The sequence below is a fragment of the Micropterus salmoides genome, unplaced genomic scaffold (genome assembly GCF_014851395.1).
Source record: "Micropterus salmoides isolate LMB-PRFRI ecotype aquatic unplaced genomic scaffold, ASM1485139v1 Ms_hic_scaffold_6, whole genome shotgun sequence".
Lineage (NCBI taxonomy): Eukaryota > Metazoa > Chordata > Actinopteri > Centrarchiformes > Centrarchidae > Micropterus > Micropterus salmoides.
In genome coordinates, this window is record NW_024044348.1 from 12,378,774 (window position 1) to 12,400,108 (window position 21,335).

Sequence of the window (21,335 nt, forward strand, 5' to 3'; positions counted from 1 at the left end):
AGTGATATTGGGATTGCTTTGCTCATTTACAATCTTGTTTTCAATATATTTTTATTAAAATGTATTTGAAACAAAATGACATCCCTTGAATTATTTCAGTACACAATATTCTCCACAGAAGATGAAGTACCTCATGAAATGCGCTGTACATAAACACTCAACGTGCAGGTCATTTAGCATTATTTTAATTATTAATTATTAATTAATTATTTAGCATCCTATATCACCTAAAACATAAAAATCGAATCTACTATTTGAGGTTGACAATCCAGTAATAAACGTTGATCTCATTCAGAACCTGATTCTTCCCTCTGCGACGGAGCTGAATATCTCCTGAGTCATGGGCACGTAGCCCTTATTGTCCTCCAGGTAGAACAAAGGGTCCCTGATGACAGCAGGGTTGAAGCCCTCCTCTGCCAACTTCATCTTCATTTGTTTAAATGTCCCAGTTACCACCAGTGCATCCTACCAAAGAAAAATTAATAGTTACAGTATACAATAGTTTCAAGACATTTTCAGTTAAATTCCTGTTAAAGAATTTATTAATAAAAGAGAATAAACAGAGAAGTACTAAAACACATATACAGTTGGTCCAGAGACCTGCTGCCTAGGGCAGCTTCGGACATCTGGCCCCGAGCAAAGGGATGCATCATCATTTACACAGTCTAGGTTTCTATGTTTTGGGGAACAGCGATCCTCTCTCAGCCTTAAATGAACATTCCAGGAGAGGAGAGGAACAACAAGAGAGGAAAACACCAAAACAATCTCACAGCTCTGACCTAAACCCTAGTTAATATCGACTAACATAAGGAGTATAGGAGAGGAAAGGTTAAGGATAAAAAACAATACATGTATATCTATAAGACATAACAATACTAGTAATAATAATAATAGTAAAAAAACATAAAAGGATTAAATGTAAGAAGATTTTCTGCCATAACATCATGATCTTGTTAGTAAATTCAGCAGGACTTTGTTTACCTGTATGCGAATGAAACGGGGCCTTGCATAGCTGGGGAGGTAGTTTTTGACGTGTTGATATGTAGCTTTGCTGTCAAAGTCCATGTTTTCTTTTAGCTTCAGTGCTGCCATTCCAACTCGTCCCTCATGTCCTAATCAGTGAAGGTCAAAGTAGTACGCGTCATTTTTTGTTTTCGCCAGGACAAACAGTTCTTTGAATGTTTCATATTATGGCAAAGTATTTGGGCACTTTAAATGCATGCTTTCCTGTTTCATATTTTTCTCATTCAGTGTTTTTTAACTTAATTTGCAGGATTACATGGTTCATGGTTACAATGATTCACTACTGATGGGAATGTGAAAGAGGTCTTACTAAATATTTATAAACCCAAAACAGATTCAAACAGATATAGTGGTCAGATGAAAGACTTTTACTAAATTTCATATTTTGGAGATACACAATTTACCCCACATAAGATATTTCTAATAACAGTTATCCAATGAGTATGTCCTTTATCAGTCCTAAATCATTGCTAATAATGTAATTATTACCTGGCACCTTCACACCATAGACATTAGCCTCCTCGACGCAGTCCACCATGAGCAAATGATCGGCCACCTCTGTGGTTGCCACATTTTCTCCTTTCCACCTATATTGGATGACAACACAAATATAGTATGCTCATAACTTAGCTTCATTGTTTTCATTTAGGACTGGGAACAGTTTGTTATAATTTAGATACAAGCATAGTCGGAGAAAACCTTTAAAATTTGCAGAAAATGCTGAAATAATAATTAAATGAATATTCTTAATTTTGTCTGCATTTCCTGAAATTATGTTATCTAAATCCAAGGCCTTTAACTGTTTTAAATATAATCATATTTGATGTATTGATTTCTTAATCAAACTTAAAGTTGGTAAAACTTGCAGGGATTCTGGATAACATTCATCTACAAAGGTCAACCATATTACACAGTTCAGGCATTGTTCTGCCTTTGACATGAAACAAATTTGACAAGCTGAGCAAATAATGAAGACTCCACATCATGAAACAGTATTAATTCTAGCCACTGTTCCAAGATTTGTAATCATTGTCTCCATTGTTTACTGTCCTTGTCAAATTGGTTCAATTTGTTTCATCCTGTGGAGGAGCTGTGTCTGGGACCTGTGTGGTGTTGTGTGTGTATGTGTGTGTGTTGCAGGCAAACAAGGAGATTGGGAGCACCTGGCCAGTGAGCCCAGCCTATTTAAGCCTGCCCACCAAGACACCAAGGTTGGTGCTGGCGCCTTCCACAATGCGTTGCCACACTGTTCTTTTGTTTTGATCTGTTGCATCCTCCTTCTTTGTTGCAGCCTGAGAGCCGGGTCGTAACACACCCACGTACCTGAAAGTGTCTCCAATGCGGTCTTGAAAGTAGATAAATCCCTCGTTGTCTATCTTTAGAAGGTCGCCACTGTTAAAGTAGAAGTCTCCCTTCACAAACACGTCTCTCAGCTTTTTCTTCTCTGTCTGCTGCTTGTTCTTAGCGTAGCCACTGAAAGGTGTTAGTTTTCCAATCTTTGCCACCAACAAACCAGTCTCTCCTGTTGGTGAAAACAACAATCACGATATATGTAGTAAGAGCTGAACATATTTTTGGAGGAGGCTGGCTCACCTCTGGGTACTTCAATACAAAATCCTCTGGAGTCTTTGACTGGCTCCTCTTTCTCTGTGTCGTATCTTATCAGTGCATATGGACATCCCATCTGAAAAAAAACAAGAATGAAACACGTGGAAAAGAATAAAGTTATCAGTCATATAAAGAAGCTTGATTCCCACATTAAAATTATTACCATTACTGTACTATACATATTATTTATATTGTAATGATGCAATTATCGCCTGTAAAAGTTGAATAAAATTTGTTTGCATAAGGGACAAATATTTACTTTTTGGAGAAAATGCTCTTTGCCAATAGCTCCAACTTTGCCAATGTAGTTGACAAAGCCAATATTTCCTTCAGTGGCTCCGTAGCATTCACATATACGAATGTCTCCAAATCGCTGCAGGAAATCAGCCCAGGTGTCAGCCCTTATCCCGTTCCCCAAAGCCAGTCGGACTTTATGATCTCTGTCATTGTCTTTCTAAAGGAGAGTGAAGGACCAGTGAAATTGAGATAATAAACACATTATGTTTACCTTTGGTCTTGTGTCTGACTGCTGCAAGTCAGACACAATATAACTATATGTAATATTATCCTGAGGTTTACCTTTGGTGTGTTGCAGAGGTAGCGCATAATTTCTCCTATATACTGAACAACAGTCACATTGTACTTTCTGCAGTCATTCCAGAAGTGGGTGGCAGAGAATTTACGTCTTAAAACAACAGTGATGCCTAGAAATGGAGAGGCACAGATTTCAGCAACATATAATATCACACTCAGAGCTCAGTAAGTATTTGTGATCATGAGGACTTTGAAATACAAACAGTGGAAATCAGAGCTAAACTGATGGTTATTTGAAGTCCTTTACCTGTTAGTTTAACCTTTAGTAAACTCATCAGAATTGGATATCGTATTTTGAAGTTTTATGATGACATGAATTACCTTTTTCTATGGCGCCGCAAAGTCCCATCAGAAAGCCAGCACTGTGGTAAAGAGGCAGGTAAATGTAGATGATATCGTCTGAGCATACGCCAGCAATAGACTGAAGAAAAGATGACATCCATAGCCTCTCGTGGTTAATTACAGCTGCCTTGGGAAGACCTAAAAGATAATATCACCATTAGAAACAGACGTGGCATTCTTTTTTGTCCTACTTCTGTCGCTCAAGGCCTGCACACAAAAAATACGAACACAGATTAGAAGTTCAGATTACCTGTGGTTCCCGAGGTGTAGATGTACAGCACAGGACTCTTAATGTTAATGTTGGCTCTCAGCCGAGGTGACAGAGGCTCGTCTGAGGCCTGCCGGATTTTATCACAGAGGCTTTCAATGCCCTCCACATCACAGTCCTCACTGAGGATAAACACACGGATGCCCTGCTGCTTCAAGGTGGGCAACACCTCCTCCACAGCCCCTCGCAATTCTGAGAGACAAAAATAAGACAGCTTCATGGAGGTCGATGTAGTGACAACGGAATTGGGAAAACAATCTATAAAGATGTGGAGAATCATGGGAATGAAGGCTATTCAGAACTTGTCCAGCTTTGATATTAATTTAACAACTGACACTAATTAATGCTTAAGTATTATCATTAAGATTATTATTAGAATTATTGTTATTATTATTGTTATTATTAATTAATACTTTATTTGTATTTTGAGACAACAAAAGGAAATGGACTCTGAAATAGAAATGGTAGTACATCTACCGATATCAGCTTATTGCAGATATATCAGTATCGGTGTGTTTGTCAGGCGATAGCTACTGTAAGTAACAAGAAATTGCAGTACAGAAATTCCAAAGTAGGTTTGAGCTAATTTAGTGTCTCCATAATAATGTCATAATAATTTGTCCACCAGAGAGAACTAATCTGAACTGAATTGGATTTTTCAACTGCAAAGTATCTGGCCACCAGTGCATCCTACCAAAGAAAAATGAATAGTTACAGTATACAATAGTTTTGAGACATTTTCAGTTAAATTCCTGTTTTGTTACATGTCATGTGTCGTGGAAATTGTATCTTGCTGGTGAGAGATTAAGCAAATAATTGAGTAACAACTGTTACTGAAAAGTAACCGTTGTCTGCAAAGTATGTCTCTTGATCATATTTTAACATTTTTTTCATCATTTCATGGTACATGTTTAGGCCTATTTTAAAAGAAAATTGCTTTATTTAATGGGTGATATATAGTTATTGGATATCGACATCAGCATTGTCCTCAAACATCCAGTATCGGTTGATATTCAAACAACATGCAAAGAACATAATCACTTGAGGATACAAACATCATTAACATCATTGATAATTTATTAAAGAAGAGGACAATACTCAAGACAAGACTCCTACCTAAAGAACTGAAGAAGAATGAAATTTAAATGAAGATGAAGATATACTTTTATTAATCCCGCAGGGGGAAATTCAATGTTTTCACTCTGTTATTATTGTTAGTATTCACACACAGGTCCGAAACACATGCACAAACAAGATCCATAGCAACACATGGAGAGAGTGAGGGGGCTGCCACTCAGTGAGCAAACTAGGGGTTCAGGGGTTTGCTCAAGGCCACCTTTGGCAGTCTCCAGGAGGTGAACTGAACCCAGCCTAATCCTAACGAACTGAGCTACTGCCGCCCCCAGGTTTGTGGGACAACAGGGAGACCGGGCACGGTTGTAACATGGGGAGAGTTGTAACAACACCAATTCCATCAATTAAAGATAAGATAGGATTTAGGTGATCATTTCATTTTTTACCTTCTTCCTCCCCAATCCGACATGGTGGTTATCAAGTCTGGAAACAGGTACATTCAGAATATATAGAGAAAAAAATGATTTTGAGGTAAGAAAGTAAATTTTTTGACCAAGACTATTTTCTTTAGTATCTATACTATACAGATAAAATTGTATGTTTTTTAACTCTTACTGCGTACCGGTGAGTACCGGCCCACTTAAAGCACTGACTGTGAGTCTGATTAAGAATATACACACATTGACAAACATAGACACACACCTCTTTCTTGATAGAAGGATAGAAGGATGTACAAAGATATTCTTAAAGTATATTTTAGTAGTATTTATAACTGAACAAGTTTATTCTATAGATTAATTTACATACACATACTGTACATGCGCGCGAGTCATCAGACATAGTCCGTTGTGTGAGAGAGAAACATAGTTCTTTTATATAACTACATGTTTTTGAAGCATATCATGGTGTGGCTTCTACTTTTGCTTCTTTTGTCTTATTGTTACAACTTACCCCAGCATGCAGTGGCGCCACCAGAAACTTTGGGCCCCATGCCAAAAAATCTAATTGGGCCCCCTTTGTGCAGCTGTCGTCACCACATCTCTAGGACCTAACTGTCCCATCAAAAGCATTACATAACTCTAATTAAAGGCTTGCAACTGTCTTTCTTCTTGTAGTTCAATACTAGTACTAACACAATACTGGTGATTTGTACATGTAAGTCTACATACAGTAGGGGAGAGCCAGGACGATTGAAACACTTTTCAAATATATCATCATTTCAATCGTCATTTTAAAATATAATGCTACAGACAACTTCACTAGTTTCTAAACTGTAAAACTTCAGGATGTGTTGAAGTACTAACTAATCTTTCATGTGATCATGACCATGGCACATGGAACAATAAACACAACTCCTCATTCAAAAAAAAAGATTGCTTCAGTGAATTTACTTTCCGTGATTGAAAACAGCTTCTTTCGTATAACTCCGTAAAAGTGTGACGTATCCACCTGATTTTCCCCGGTTCTGTTAAGTACTGAGGACTGTATGTGCTGAGGTAATTTGGCATGTCAGACTTGTATGGGCTCTGAGAAAATCGCTGTGTTTCATTCGTCCCGCGTTTCAATCGTCCCGGCTCTCTCCTATGCAGTTCACTATTTGATTTAAGGTTAAAAGCCACCATAAAAACGTCCTTAAGGCAATCTTTTACAGTCTCAATGTATTTTTATAGTAAAATTAACTATCTATAGAAGTCATTTAACAGCCATAATTAAATCTAAATGTATCAAACTGGATTATTTTAATATTGTCTGTAAATTACATGCAGGCTGAGGTAATCTACTCACTGTTTCCAACAAATGTTTCCCTGCACTGATTGAATGTTGATGAAATGTAGGCTAACACTTGTCTGCAGCTAGCTTATTTCACTGCTGACATTAAGCCAGCAGGTTAACACCACTCACAGCCTTTTATTATACCCACCTTTCTTGGTGAAAAACTGGGTTCCAGAGTGACATCCTTTCCTTTGTCTTTTCTCTCTTTCCTTTTTTGAAAACCAGGTTTTGGTTTACTATGCAACATTGTGATCACTGTATTTCTGGCGTATCTACTAATTGCAACTAAACATCACCACCTTTTTACATACAGTCTATGACCGTCACTGATACAGCGCGCTAAGGCAGGACCAAACCATTTCATGCAGATATGGGAGGTGGTCTGTCAATATGGATGTTGACTTTTTGGTCAATGGGGATATTTAACTTCTATTGCCAAAAACAAAGATATCATTAATTGTATTATTATATTTAAAATACTCATTGATGATGGTTTATATAAATATAATTTGATGTTAGTTTTTACCTATTTTTTGGGAATTGTCCTAACTTTCCCCCCCCTATATGGTGGCGCCCCTGCCAGCATGTGTTACAACCTACCCTGGTATTGGGGTAGGTTGTAACAAGGGAACACAATGCATTTGACATCAACTCAGGAGGTCTGTGATATTCTTGTAGAGGATTGAATTGGTGCCATTTGCAGTGAACAAATGTGAGTACTTTGTATAAAAGTTTGAGAACTCTAGCTACAAAATTCAATGAGTAGTATAGTATGTTGAATACAGTATAGTTGCTGTAGCAAAAAGTGTTACAACCATACCCGGTCTCCCCTATTAAAGACTTAAGAGTGTTCTGGAGTTCTGGAAAACCAGTGTCACAGTGTATTCCTAATGCAACATTTAGAAATAAATTATGCAGAAAGACGGAAATCTGGGATAATAATCCTTCTCGGTCACCTCCCAGCTTACCGGCACCAGCGACAACGACTTTGGCATCACAGCAGGAGAAGCAGTGCAGCAAAGATTTGGATCTGATGTTGTAGTTCAGCAAAGAAGCTATGCATCCCAGCTTGGCCAGTGCCAGCCAGAGCCACACAAACTGCGGTTCGTTGCCCAGGAAGAGAGCCACTGTGTCTCCCTCCTTCAGGTGGGCATGCGTGGAGAGAGCTCTGGCCACTCTGTTGCTTTCGTGGTCAGCTTGGCAGTAAGTATAGGAGCTTTCCTCGAAAAGTATAAAATTCTTATGCGGCTGCCTCGCGACTTTGTCCAGAAAACAATCCAAAATACTGTAAAAGGGTTTCTGCTTCTTGAATTTGTTTACTCGCATAGAAATTTTAATTGCAGTAATTGCATAGTTCAAATCTTTCAGGATATAAGGATTTCTCAAGTAAATCAATAATGGCAAAATTGCCAAACCTGTAAGGGCGGTGTATAAAATATATTCATACATTGTAATCAGGAGATATGTGTCAGTCCTGCAGCTGCAAGTGCCCTCAAAGGTTCAAGTTTCAGCAGTTTACAGCTGAATATACTCTTATTCAGTTACGCCCCTTGAACTTTGAACTATTTTCTTCTCTGGCGAGTAAAACAAAAGAGCCCAAAGGCCAATTTGTTCCTGAGTTGAAACAAATTCTCCAACTGTTGCCAATAGTGGCAATGATCACAATTCTATGAAAGGATACATTTAAAGCATTTACTGTTTGTCTTTACTGTTTGTTTTATTTTCGTGGTATCATTATTTTGTCAGAACAAGAACAGCCTCCCTATTTGCAGTGAACGCTGCCTAAACCAGGTTATGATTAAATTGTTGCCAATAATAATTTGGCAGCAATGACACAAAATCTTTTTTATCAACATTGTTCTGTCCTTATTTCTGTAGTACTGTAGATCAACTAATAAAGAGTAAAAAAATAATTTGTCATCATTAAGACATGATACTGAGAAAAATACACTTAATTAGCATAAACATCAGTGTGACCTACAGCCTACAAGAATTGCTTTGTGGCACTGTTTAACCAAGACAATAACAGTGAAAACAAGTTTGATGAATTTTACAGTTTTAAAATCAAAGATTAACTTCCTGTAAATCTCCGTCTTTTTTTATCTTAAGCAGCAAATTGATCATAAAAGAATAAAACCACCATTTCCTCCACCAGGATTGCTGAGACACAGGGTATATATTATACTACAATTACACAACAACAGCAATTTTGAGGGTGATGGATTCAAAGGTTTCAGATGGCGGGGCCTGGGGGGAAATTACTTACTGTGTCATAACTGTTGCGTCTGTTATGTCTGGTCTGTTTGTATATTTACTATTTTCCTGTATATATCGATGAAAACATGACATTTGAACTGCCATTTAACTGATTAGAACTGACAGATTTTGACAGTAAAAGTTGTACTTGCAGTAGTTTGTAGGGGGGGCTAAACAGATACACTGTCCATGTCAGTCCATAATAAACAAAAAAAGCAAACATGGTAAAAACTATATAGACATCCCTCTCCACATACTTCTGTGTACATTTGACTTAGTGCTGTTTTTCATGGATTGGGCTCCTTCATTCTACCTAAAAGAAATGTTAGTACTTCAGCACACAATATTTTCAGTGTTGGATTACGTATTTAGATCCTTTCCTTAAGAAAGAATACTAATACCACACTGGAAAATAATTTTCTCCCAAAACCACTTGGTTTTTTCCTTTTTGTATTTTCATGAATAGCATCTTTCAACCGAAATTTTCAAAACTGGAGAATTTTACATGACAACTTTAATAGTAACATTTTGTTCTAGCTCACAGCACCATACATTTCCTATTGAACACTGAGTGCCATTTTTCAGCAGTCCTGCAACAATAATTTTGTCTACATGTTATGCACCACGCTCCTTTAGAAAAGCTATGTTTCTATGGAGGATATGTTTCCTCTCATGACTTTAAAATGTACTATTGCTTTATATTTAAAAATAAAACAACAAGAAAAATTGATATGTACTTGTAACTTGTTTGAGCCAACAGGTGGAAAGGTGAGAATGTGGCCACAACCGAGGTGGGTGACATTCTGACGCTCAGTGACAATAAATGATAAATAATAATAAAGTGACATTTTCATTGAAAATGTCACTTTATTATTATTATACTTATTAGTATGTAAGTATAATCAGGAAAAAGAACTTGATACGAGGTGGCGCTCATATTGAATGAAGGATTATTTTCATTATGGATCTATCTGTTGAATATTTTCTCCATTTAATCAATTGATTTATTGGTTTGGAAAAATTGTGAAAATAGTGAGAAATGCTGTCACAATTAACCAGTGCTCAAAGTGACACCTTCATAATGTTTGTTTTGTCCAAACAACAGTCCAAACTTCTAAAATATAAACAATAACTCAAAATGATTCAAATAATTACAAGGAGAAGCAGCAAATCTTCACATTTGTGAAGCTGGAACCATTAAATGTTTTTAAATGAAAAGTTACTTAAACAGTCAAAATAGTTTATATAGCCAATTTTTTTTCTATCAATCAACTAATCGTTTCAGATGTCCTTTTATTTAAAGCAAAACACATTTTATTGACTCTTTGTATGTTTTGTGTGTAAAATATCTTAATTTCTAAAGTACCAAGTAACTTAAGCTGTTAGGATAATGTAGTAAAGTAAAAAGTACAATATTTCCCTCTGAATTGTAGTGGAGTAGAAGAATAATGCGTCATGAAAAGAAAACATTCAAGTAAATTTGCAATGAAGGGCAGTACTTGAGTAAATGTACATAGTTACTGTCTACCACTAAATATTTAAGACAATACTGTGCTTCCAACTTCTGTGTTGTTTTGTGGTTGGAAGAAGTGTTTAGGATCCTGTTTGTGGTTTTCAGCTTAGTCTTCACCAGTATCATCCCCACTCTTCTGCAGGACAAGCTCTCCCAGCTGAGTGATTCCACTTGCAAATGGATCACAGACTTCCTGTCTGACAGGAGGCAGCATGTGAGGCTAGGAAACATGTCTCTGACTCCCAGACTATCAGGAACCTGGAGCTCAATGTTCTTAAGACAATAGAGATGGTTGTGGATTGCAGAATGAGCCCAGCTCCACCCACATCACCCAGGTGACACTGTGGAGTCCATCCACTTGGGAACATCAGCTCCCTCACTAAGAAAGCCCAGCAGAGGATTTTTACTTCCGCTTCAGACACTCCCCTACGCCAGAAGGCTACAGTCCACGACCCCCACTGACATGCCCCCCTAACCCAATCCTTACAATACAGGACACTTATACTGTAAACTCTTGAACATGTAAATCCCATGTAAATATTTTGAACATCCCTGCACAAACTGTAATTTAACTAACAGCCATACAGTACATAATAATTCTTTCAGATCTTATCTTATTGTCTGTTTTATATTTAGGATTCTTGACCCTTTAGTACATGCTTTATCGTTTTCTTTCTTTATATTTTTTACTTAAAGAAATGGTTTTCTAGTTTGCTGGCCCACACAGAGCCTTGACCTCAATCTCATCCAACACCTTGGGGATGAACTGGAATGTCAACTGTGAGCCAGGCCTTGCTACTAATGCTAAAAATCATTAATGCCAGAGAGGCTGAATAGGAGAAAATCCCTGGGTGTAATTTTCAGGTGTCCACATTAATTTGTTTAATATTTTTGTCGATGTAGTGTATATGTATATCCAAACTACACTGAAGACTGAGACAAGCGTGTGCATTTGTCTCCACCTTGTGGTTTGTCCATGTCTATCAAACCTAGAATATTTCTTTTTATTGTTGTCACTATGATGAGTAAAATCAGGACATACACATGAAAACTACTTCTGGTTACAGTAACAATCACTTTAATTTTCAGAACAGTAATTCATATTTACAGATGTTGGCACATAAACATAAAAATCATGTTAAGCCCCATTCTACATCTGTTCTGTAACTGTTAAACCACTACATGCTACTCACAAAAGATAGTACCTGTGAGAGGAATTCCAGTAGCCACTGTCTTATTGTTAGTTTTCCATGGAGTCTGTCAGAAGCATCACATTGAAATACGTTCCTGTTTATAAATTTTGGTGTCTTTGCTGCGATGGGAGACCCCTCCCACCATCCCAACAGCATCACTATTACCAGACTTGCCAAAGTAAAAGCAGCAGTCCCCATACTGGAAAGCTGTCATCATGCTAGTAAATATACAATTTATATTATCACTTGCCAGTAAATATGTCATTCATATTATCAAACTCCCTCCTCCCCTTGCAGGCTGATTCCAGCCCTTTACACAAATCCTTACAAATGAATCCTACACTTCTGATTCCCATTTACTTTTAATAAAGGCGTTTATGTGTCCATATTATTTTATACAAATTATATGAGTATTAGTAAAAACATTCAGTCACAGAGCTGGAAGTTCATTATTATAAGTATCAATGCAGCCAGACAGAACACTAAGAACCTACTCATAATTTGATGCTTCCTGATATGATGGAGCTGTAGACCTGAGCTGCCAACGGTATGTAACTCTTCTCACGATCATCAAGGATGTAAAGAGGGTCCTGAATACGTCCTGGATTGAAACTCTCCTCCACTAACTTCATCTTCATCTGCTTGAAAGTCCCCGTCACTTCCATGACATTCTAGATGGAATCAAAATACTCACTCAGGTACAGTCTCAAAATATCATCATTTTTTTTCACATGATGCAAACACTGTAATTAAATGTACATGGTGTTTCTTCCAAAAGTGAAATGCAGTGAAGTTTGTGTGAAACAAAATTACCTGTATCCTTATAAAGCGAGGTCGGGCATATGAGGGCAGGTAGCTAACCACATGGTTATATATTTTACTTCCATCAAACTGGGCCCCTTCCTTCACAGTGACAGCTGCCATCCCTATCCGCCCCTCGTGCCCTACAAGTAAAACAGAAACAGACAAAGCACTTGTCTTTATTGCTTAATTTATTATAAAATCAGTATCTACTTTCAGTGTTGTGTCATTTGGAAGTCATGATATTCTTACTAAACATACTGTGAGGTAAAAATGTACAGAGAAAAGGACCATCACCTGGCACTTGAACTCCATAAACGTTGGCTTCTTTGAGACAATCACTGAGCGTCAGAATGTCACCCACCTCGGTTGTGGCCACATTCTCACCTTTCCACCTGTTGGCTCAAACAAGTTACAAGTACATATCAATTTTTCTTGTTGTTTTATTTTTAAATATAAAGCAATAGTACATTTTAAAGTCATGAGAGGAAACATATCCTCCATAGAAACATAGCTTTTCTAAAGGAGCGTGGTGCATAACATGTAGACAAAATTATTGTTGCAGGACTGCTGAAAAATGGCACTCAGTGTTCAATAGGAAATGTATGGTGCTGTGAGCTAGAACAAAATGTTACTATTAAAGTTGTCATGTAAAATTCTCCAGTTTTGAAAATTTCGGTTGAAAGATGCTATTCATGAAAATACAAAAAGGAAAAAACCAAGTGGTTTTGGGAGAAAAAAACAAAACTTTTTTGAAAAATGTCTCTCTTAAACGTAATGCAGGTAAATTAATGAGGAAAGAAATCAACTCTACAGAAATTAAAACACACGACACGTCTCATATGGATCTTGCCTGTAATAAATTCTTTAACTGACTATTGTCCTGCTTTTCTCTTTTAACAGTAAAAGGTCACTGCCCTTGTGATGTTTTATCCTCTATTTGTTTAAGTCTTTCATTTGTAGTTGTATAATATGACTGATATTGCTGCATAAAACTATAAGTAATTCTGTTAAAAAAAAGAAAAAAGAAAATATTATGCTTCAAAATTAAATCCTGGTGGAGAGGCATTCTGTACCTGAAGGTGTCACCGACACGATCCTGAAAGTAAATGAAGTTGTCGTTATCGATCCTCATTAGGTCTCCACTGTTGAAGTAAAGATCTCCTTTCTTGAGAACATTACGAAGTCTCTTCCTCTCTGTGTGTTCTTCATTCTGGGCGTAGCCGACAAAAGGAGCAATGTCTGTGATCTTCGACACCAGAAGTCCAGTCTCACCTTAAAGAAAAAGCCAAGACACGTCTTTTACTGCCAGTGTCTATCAATGGACTACTTGCCCCATCACTGGGATCCTGATTTGGTTGGTAAATAGTCCCTGATGACAAGACATCCAGAGTGTCATACAAGGATTTATTTCTTCACCTGTGGGTGCCACCACACAGAGGCCATTGGCATCTCGAATTGGTTCATCCCGCTCTGTGTCATACTTAATCAGAGTGTAGGGAAACAGCTTCTACAGGAGGAAGTAAAGACATCAGTATTGCATCTTGTTCCCAATACGTCTTTATACCAACAGCGAACTAAAACATATACTTCTTATTATTACAATAGTACATTTACATCTACAAATTCAAGGTTCTTGTACTTTACTTAAGTATTTCCATTTGATGCACTTTTATATACTTCTACTCCGCCACATCTCAAAGATAAATATTGTACTTCTTACGCCACTTTCTTTGTCCGACAGCTTTAGTTACTAGTTACTTTTTAGATTGCAATTTTTCATACTCTTCCTGTCAAGTGAAAACCACGTATCTCCACATTTGGTGATTTTGAGTTTGAATGTTTCTGATAAATGGAATGAATAAAGTCTTCCTTCAAAACCTCACCCTGGATTCAACATCTCAAAAAACTCTCATTCTTACCCGATGCAAGAAATTGACTCGTCCAATAGCTCCAATTTTCCCTGCGTAGTTGACAAATCCCACATTTCCCTCAGTGGAGGCATAAAACTCTCGGATCTGAATGTTCCCAAAGCGATTGAGAAACTCTCTCCATATCTCTGCTCTGACACCATTGCCAATGGCCAGTCTTACTTTATGGTCCTTGTCATTTTCTCTCTGCATTTTCATATAAAAATAAAAAATAATACATTAAGCATTTTGCAAGTGCTACATCATTTATTTCATTTCATCATTTTATACTTAATTCATGAATAGTCGTAGTTCTTCATTCTGATCAAGTATGCCTAATCCCTGCCTATATGTAAGAATGTGACATTAGAAACCAGTTCACAGTAGCAGTGACATATCAGAGTGACCTAAAAATACTCATCTCTCTAAAAACTACTACAAATACAGTGTAAGAAACACTATTCACTGTAACAAATGTGACCCTAAAGTTGCGTACTAGTCCAGGGATATTTGGCTGCCAAGTTACTTGATATGGTCTTTCTAAGTAAAGGCCAGCATCTATTCCTGAGGTGACCAGATACAGATAAACCAGCTCGGGGGACAAGGTCACGCAGTAAATTGAGACTGCACTTCATGTGATGCAATTAGATACTCTGAATGGAATTACACGTAGACATAATGTTTGCAGTACTCTAAAATACCATAGATGCACCTTTCAGTGGTCTCAAAAGTATGCACTCATTCTGATACTTAAAATGTAAAATGTGTATTTTCCTGTATGTATCCATAATGTTTTGTGCTGTTAAATCGCCTACAGAAAATGACGCAGAAGGCTGGAACCCGATAGTTGAGATTTAATGATTTCTATTTTGGTAAGCCAGCTGTGCTGCACTGTGGGAATGTACAGATTTGGGAAGTTAATCTCTGACTAGATCTGCCTCAATGGCGGCAGATGTCTCAAGCGAAGGAGTTTTTACAGCAGGTTAAGTAGGTTAATAAATAAAGTAGCAGGTTAGTAAATAGGGTTACGATTTACTTATCACATCATAACAGCCCCTTCACAACCACAGATGACAGAAACTTTAATACATCCATTTTAGCTGTCACTTGACTTCTATTCTGAGTAAGAGGGAGGGTCATCTTAAAGTTCTTCCAACCCTGAATGCCACTGGTTTAGGTTTCACTTGAGAGTTTTAACTGTCACATGATCAAGACACTGCTGCAAAGGCTCTTCCACACTACAAAGAAAACAAAATGGGGTGAACCTGGAATAATTGATGCTTATTGGCATAAGATGAAAATTAATGGGCAGTATCAGCAACTTAAAATAGTTACAGTTTTAATATGTATACAATCAAGCCCGAAATTATTCATACCCCTGGCAAATTCTGACTTAAAGTTACTGTTATTCAACCAGCAAGTTGTTTCTTGATTAGAAATGACACAGGCGTCTCCCAGAAGATAAGACGATGTACAAGAGGCATCATTGTGGAAAAAATTATTACTCATCTTTTATTTACATTTGAACAAAAAGTGGCATGTCCAAAATTATTCATACCCGTCTCAATAATCAATCGAAAAGCCTTTATTGGCTATTACAGCAATCAAATGCTTCCTATAATTGCTGACCAGCTTTCTGCATGTCTCCACTGGTATTTTTGCCCATTCATCTTTAGCAATGAGCTCCAACTCTTTCAGGTTGGAGGGTTGCCTTGCCATCACCCTGATCTTTAGCTCCTTCCACAGATGCTCGATGGGATTTAAGTCAGGACTCTGACTGGGCCACTGCAAAACGTTAATGTTTTTGTCTGCTAACCATTTCTTCACCGCATTTGCTGTGTGTTTTGGGTCGTTGTCGTGCTGAAATGTCCACTGGTCCCCAAGGCCAAGTTTCTCTGCAGACTGGCTGATGTTGTTGTTGAGAATTTTGATGTATTGCTCCTTTTTCATGGTGCCATTTACTGTGATTAGGTTCCCTGGTCCACTGGCTGAAAAACAACCCCAAAACATTAGGTTCCCACCACCATGTTTGACAGTGGGGATGGTGTTCTTAGGGTTGAAGGCTTCTCCTTTTTTACACCAAATGAAGGCTACATCATTGTGGCCAAACAATTCAATTTTTGTTTCATCTGACCATAAAACAGACCAGAAGTCTTCTTCTTTGTCCAGATGAGCATTTGCAAAGGCCAAGCGGGCTTTTGTGTGCCTTATCTGGAGAAGTGGTGCCCTCCTTGGTCTGTGTCCGTTGAACCCAGCGGTGTGCAGTGTCCGTTGGACCGTATGCCTTGAGATGTTGCCACCAGCAGAGCCCAGATTCATCAGGATGGCCTTGGTGGTGATTCTTTTCACCTCTCTCACTATCCTCCTGGCCAGCACAGGTGTCACTTTTGGCTTCCGACCACATCCTCTGAGATTTTTCACAGTGTGGAACGTCTTGTATTTTTTAATAATACTTTGCATTGTAGCCACTGGAACTTCAAAACATTTACATATGGTCTTATAGCCCTTTCCTGACTTGTGGCCAGCCACAATGCGCAGCCGCAGGTCCTCAGTGAGCTCCTTTGTCTTAGCCATGACTGTCCACAAAACAGCAGAGAGCTTCTGATTTTCACCTGTTGAGTTGATTAAGACAGCGGTTCCCAGTGACTCAGGGTAATTAGGATGCTTTAGAACAGCTTGGACTATTTGGAATGGTATAGATCTTTGGATTTTCCCATAGACTATGAAAGTTTGCAAAGGGTATGAATAATTTTGGACATGCCATTTTTGTTCAAATGTAAATAAAAGATGAGTATTAATTTTAATAATTGAGTATTAAATTTAATAATTTTTTCCACAATGATGCCTCTTGTACATCGTCTTATTATCTTCTGGGAGACGCCTGTGTCATTTCTAATCAAGAAACAACTTGCTGGTTGAATAACAGTAACTTTAAGTCAGAATTTGCCAGGGGTATGAATAATTTCGGGCTTGACTATATGTTATACATTATATCTGCAAAACAAATTATTCATACTTAAAAAATGCTGAAATATTGCTATACTGTGGAGTTTCAAGTTTTGCAGTACTGAGCTCTGCATGGCTGAACGACGCTCTGTGAAACTCCGGGAACAGTGACAGTGATTTTACCTTCGGTGTACTACACAGGTAACGCATCACCTCTCCTATGTACTGGACAATGGTCACATTGTTTTTCCTGCAGTCATCCCAAAACTGGGAGGCAGAAAACTTCCTCTTCAGAATGATAGTTGATCCTTCAGAATAAGACAGGAAAGCAGCATAAAAATATGATGACAACAGATTCAGTTTTATGTGTGTGTGTGTGTGTGTGTACGAGCACACGTGCGTGCTGCTTACCCAGACATAATAGTGGCGTGAACTTTAGCCTATTTAGAAAATAGCAGTGAGGAAGGAGAAGTAATCTGGTTTTGGTCGACCCAGCTCTGTACAGATTACTGGTTCAGAGTGACAAAAGACTCTTTGATTTAGTTTCCCAGGGGCTGGAAAACCTCAGGGAGGTAGAAGTGGAGCAGGGGTATTACTTTTGTGTCGTGTAGAAATGACTTAAATTCCGTTTACAATTATATACAATTCAAAAAGCACTAGCCTCATTTTTAGGTTGTGTGAGAAACTTATTAAGGTGCCACATCTATGAATCTACATAATCTTCAGGGGCACAGTTGGTGCATAAGCAAATTACTTGCCCTCCGCCTTCCCTTCCCATATTAGTGAAATGACTCAGAGCTGATTTTGAAACAGCCTGATTAATCATTGTATGCTAACTATCATAACTGTCCTGTGAAAACCAATTATCTCCAAAATGTCAACTTTTCATGAGCTACGAAAAAGTTTTGTTGTCAGCTTTGTGATAATGTGTATTCTGCTAATTCAGTGACTTTTTAAGTGGTTTATTTAGAATGTTCTCAAACCATGAAGAAACACCCACCATCTGTTAATCTAAAGATTTCAAAATTGCCAAATTTTCTGTGACAGTGACTGTATGTAAAAACTGTATGACGTAGGTGTGGGCAATCTGAAGATTTTAGATTAAGAAATACTCTAAGACGTTTAAAATCTACTTTTCATATAGACTGCAGTATTTAATGTTCTCTTACCTTTTTTCCTAAACTTCACATGACCTCACTGACTAGCGGACCCACATCTTCAAATTAAAGTCAGGATGTAATTACCATTATGATACCTGTGTATAATCTTTAATGCAATATTGTATTTAATACGTCCACCCCTTGTATGAAAACAAACTGAACCCGGATCTGGCATAGACTACCCATCTCAGCTTACATTTTGTGTGACATTCACTGTCACCACTCACAAATCCTTTTGTTTGGTTATCTTGAAGTTTTGTTTGGTTTATAGTATAAAAATGCTCCCTGTGGCCTGTTTGCTTACACACTAGGAAGGATAGTGTGACCTGTAACCTCTGACAGTCTGGCCTGAAAAACAGTAACTCTAGAGTACAGTTATTTGGTTTTCAGCACCTTGCAACATAGATGCCTTGTCCAGAGGTCAACTGTGGTGTTAGCCGTGAAAAGGACTGCTGTACCCAGCAATTCCAAATTAGGACACAAATGGAGGAAAATAAAACAAACCTAACAACTCCTTGTTATCTCACTATGGTATTCATCAGTCTGTAAGGAATCTCTCACAGTCTCGCAAAGTCATATGTGTCTGGTCTGTCTGTTGAGACTACATCTCCATCGTCTCACCTGTCTCAATGGAGCCAACAAAGCCTATAACAAATCCAGCTGTGTGGTACAGAGGCAGGTTGAGGTAGATGACATCACTAGCCGTTACACCGTTTGAAGATAGAACAGCCAGAGCTGTAACGAGGCGGTTTTGGTTGACCACAGCTGCCTTAGGGAGACCTGAAATACAACAAGACACAAACAGCACAAACCTTAAATACTATGTTGTCACCTCCACATGACTGTAGTTGTTAAATCAATCAGGCAGGGGTCCAAACCTTAAAGACAATAATGTTGTGGTCACAGATTATCACATGCAACTGAAAAACAATCAGATCAATGCAGCCACTCAAATACCTGTAGTGCCAGAGGTGTAAATATAAACTGCAGGACTTTTGAATGTAATGTGTGATCTGAGGGATCGAGGGAGCGGGGTGTCCGATGCCTCGTCCACTTTATCAGAGAAGCTCTCTATTCCTGGTGTGTCACAGTGTTTGGTCATCAGGAGGACGACGACACCCTGCTCTGTCAGGGAGGGCAACACATCCTTCACTGCTTCCTGTAGCTCTAGAAAGGGACATACAGCTCAATCATAACCACTGGATAGAAGTTTTAGATTAATTAAAGACTTGCCTAGATACTGGCGCAATATTATTTGTTAAGAATGCAGCTTTACAGAAAATGCAAGTATGATTGAAGGCTTATGGAAACTCAACTTTCACTTATTAGTTATAGGAATTATAGATGTGGACAGTTGATTTGAATCACCTGAGCCTAGATGCTGGAGGACAGTCAGTGAACTATGGTACCGGAGACAACGTGCACTGCAGTAATTTGAGAACAAAAATACTGTTTGTAGTATTAAAAGCTGTTCCAGTAACCTGAAAGGTTTTTTTGAGACCTCTGAAAATGAGGGAGAAATTGTGTACCTGAAGGGTAACAACAACATCTAACAAAAGAAACAGAAATCTCTATTTTTCACAGGAGCTTGAAATTTCAACTTCAATTGGATATGAAATTATTTTAGATTTATCTTCAAATGGCAAATATTCTTAGTATGAGACTGTCATACTAAGTCTTAGTATAAGTATGTCACCACCATTTAATAAGCTTAAGTCCCTTCCCCTCCACATGACTGTAGTGTTAAATCAATCAGGCAGGGGTCCATCCAAGATAATTCTTGAGTGCATACCATGACAATTTCAAACTTATGTTTGTTCATTCATTTGTGCACTTCTAATTATGTAAAAGGATTTCAGTGTTTGTGCCCCATATGGGCCAAATACTACTGAAAGGTATTTTCCACTGTGCCACTCCCATTTTAACTTCTTCTTCTCCGAAAACCCTTTAGGCCTTTAGGCTTGACAGAGGTTAAATTGAAATCAGAAACCATATAAATGTCACAGCTATGTAAAAGAAACTCACATCCAACTTGAATGGGTGGTTCAAGTTGGAACCTGCTCCTTAAAAAGCTGGCCCAACTCCCTAAAGGTTTTGCTCATTAAGTTCACACATGCATACCTGGTGCTGCTATCAACACTTTAGCCTTGCAGCAGTTAAAGCAGTGCAGCAGACACTTGGTGCGGATGTTGTGATTGAGAAGAGCCACAGGAGAGCCTAATTTAGCCAACGCCAGCCAGGTAAACATGAAGGCGGGTTCATTCCCCATGAAAAGGGCAACAGTATCCCCAGCTTTATACCTAGGATGAGACTGGAGCGCGTTGGCTATTTGGTTACTCCTTGTATCTGTGTAAGCGTAAGAGTAGCGTTCACTTCCAAACACAATGAACAGCTTGTCTGGATGCGCAGCGGTCTGCTCCAAGAAACGATCCAAAACAAAAAAGAGAGGTCTCCTTCTTCGTCTCGACACAAAAGTCACTAAAATCCGTAGCAGAACCCTGAAATACAAAATATCCATCCAAAGATAAGGGGAAAAAGTTTTGAGTGCGAATGGTAAGACGAGGATACTTGCTAAAATTACTGAAATTAAATACATCTCCAGCATGTTTTCTCGTTTGAAAAAGCCACAGGGTCCTGTAAAAAATAAGTGCAGCTCCTGCTGCAAAATGGGGAATGTTACAAAGACGGATTTTTTTCAGTGGGGCGGGGCGTTTTCTCAGAAAGTAAGTTAAGTTCATGGAAAAGGGGAAATATTTTAAATAATTTGGAATACTTATGATTGAAGGACACAAAGCTCAGCAGCAGCGTATCGCTACTTTTATTGCAAAAAAAGAGGAAAAGTTGGAAGTGACAAAACTGATTTAGGCTATTTAG

The 21,335-nt window shown here is 38.1% G+C and overlaps 2 protein-coding genes and 1 long non-coding RNA gene across 4 annotated transcripts; 1 reads left to right on the forward strand and 2 right to left on the reverse strand.

Annotated features, from left to right (window-relative positions):
* Positions 1-34: 34 nt before the first annotated feature.
* On the reverse strand, positions 35-9,648 carry LOC119890798 (very long-chain acyl-CoA synthetase-like). The gene is made up of 10 exons (XM_038702199.1): positions 7,651-9,648; positions 3,818-4,027; positions 3,547-3,705; positions 3,211-3,335; positions 2,891-3,085; positions 2,617-2,707; positions 2,347-2,545; positions 1,513-1,610; positions 982-1,112; positions 35-465 (listed from the first exon to the last, which is right to left on the reverse strand). The coding sequence occupies exons 1-10, from the start codon at positions 8,129-8,131 to the stop codon at positions 292-294; spliced, it is 1,863 nt and encodes a 620-aa protein (XP_038558127.1). The 5' UTR covers positions 8,132-9,648; the 3' UTR covers positions 35-291.
* On the forward strand, positions 4,034-11,593 carry LOC119890799. Its single transcript, XR_005442307.1, has 3 exons — positions 4,034-7,394; positions 7,646-7,885; positions 10,594-11,593. It is a non-coding gene; the product is annotated as an uncharacterized LOC119890799 (long non-coding RNA).
* On the reverse strand, positions 11,513-21,133 carry zgc:158482 (uncharacterized protein LOC100009650 homolog). 2 transcript variants are annotated; one of them, XM_038702198.1, is made up of 11 exons: positions 20,762-21,133; positions 19,830-19,885; positions 19,419-19,628; positions 19,083-19,241; positions 17,485-17,609; positions 14,368-14,562; positions 13,865-13,955; positions 13,522-13,720; positions 12,743-12,840; positions 12,458-12,588; positions 11,513-12,315 (listed from the first exon to the last, which is right to left on the reverse strand). In XM_038702198.1, the coding sequence occupies exons 1-11, from the start codon at positions 21,064-21,066 to the stop codon at positions 12,139-12,141; spliced, it is 1,746 nt and encodes a 581-aa protein (XP_038558126.1). In that variant the 5' UTR covers positions 21,067-21,133; the 3' UTR covers positions 11,513-12,138. The 2 variants fall into 2 exon arrangements, with proteins under 2 accessions (XP_038558126.1, XP_038558125.1); XM_038702197.1 differs by lacking the exon at positions 19,830-19,885 and having other exon boundaries at positions 20,583-21,133.
* Positions 21,134-21,335: the final 202 nt, after the last annotated feature.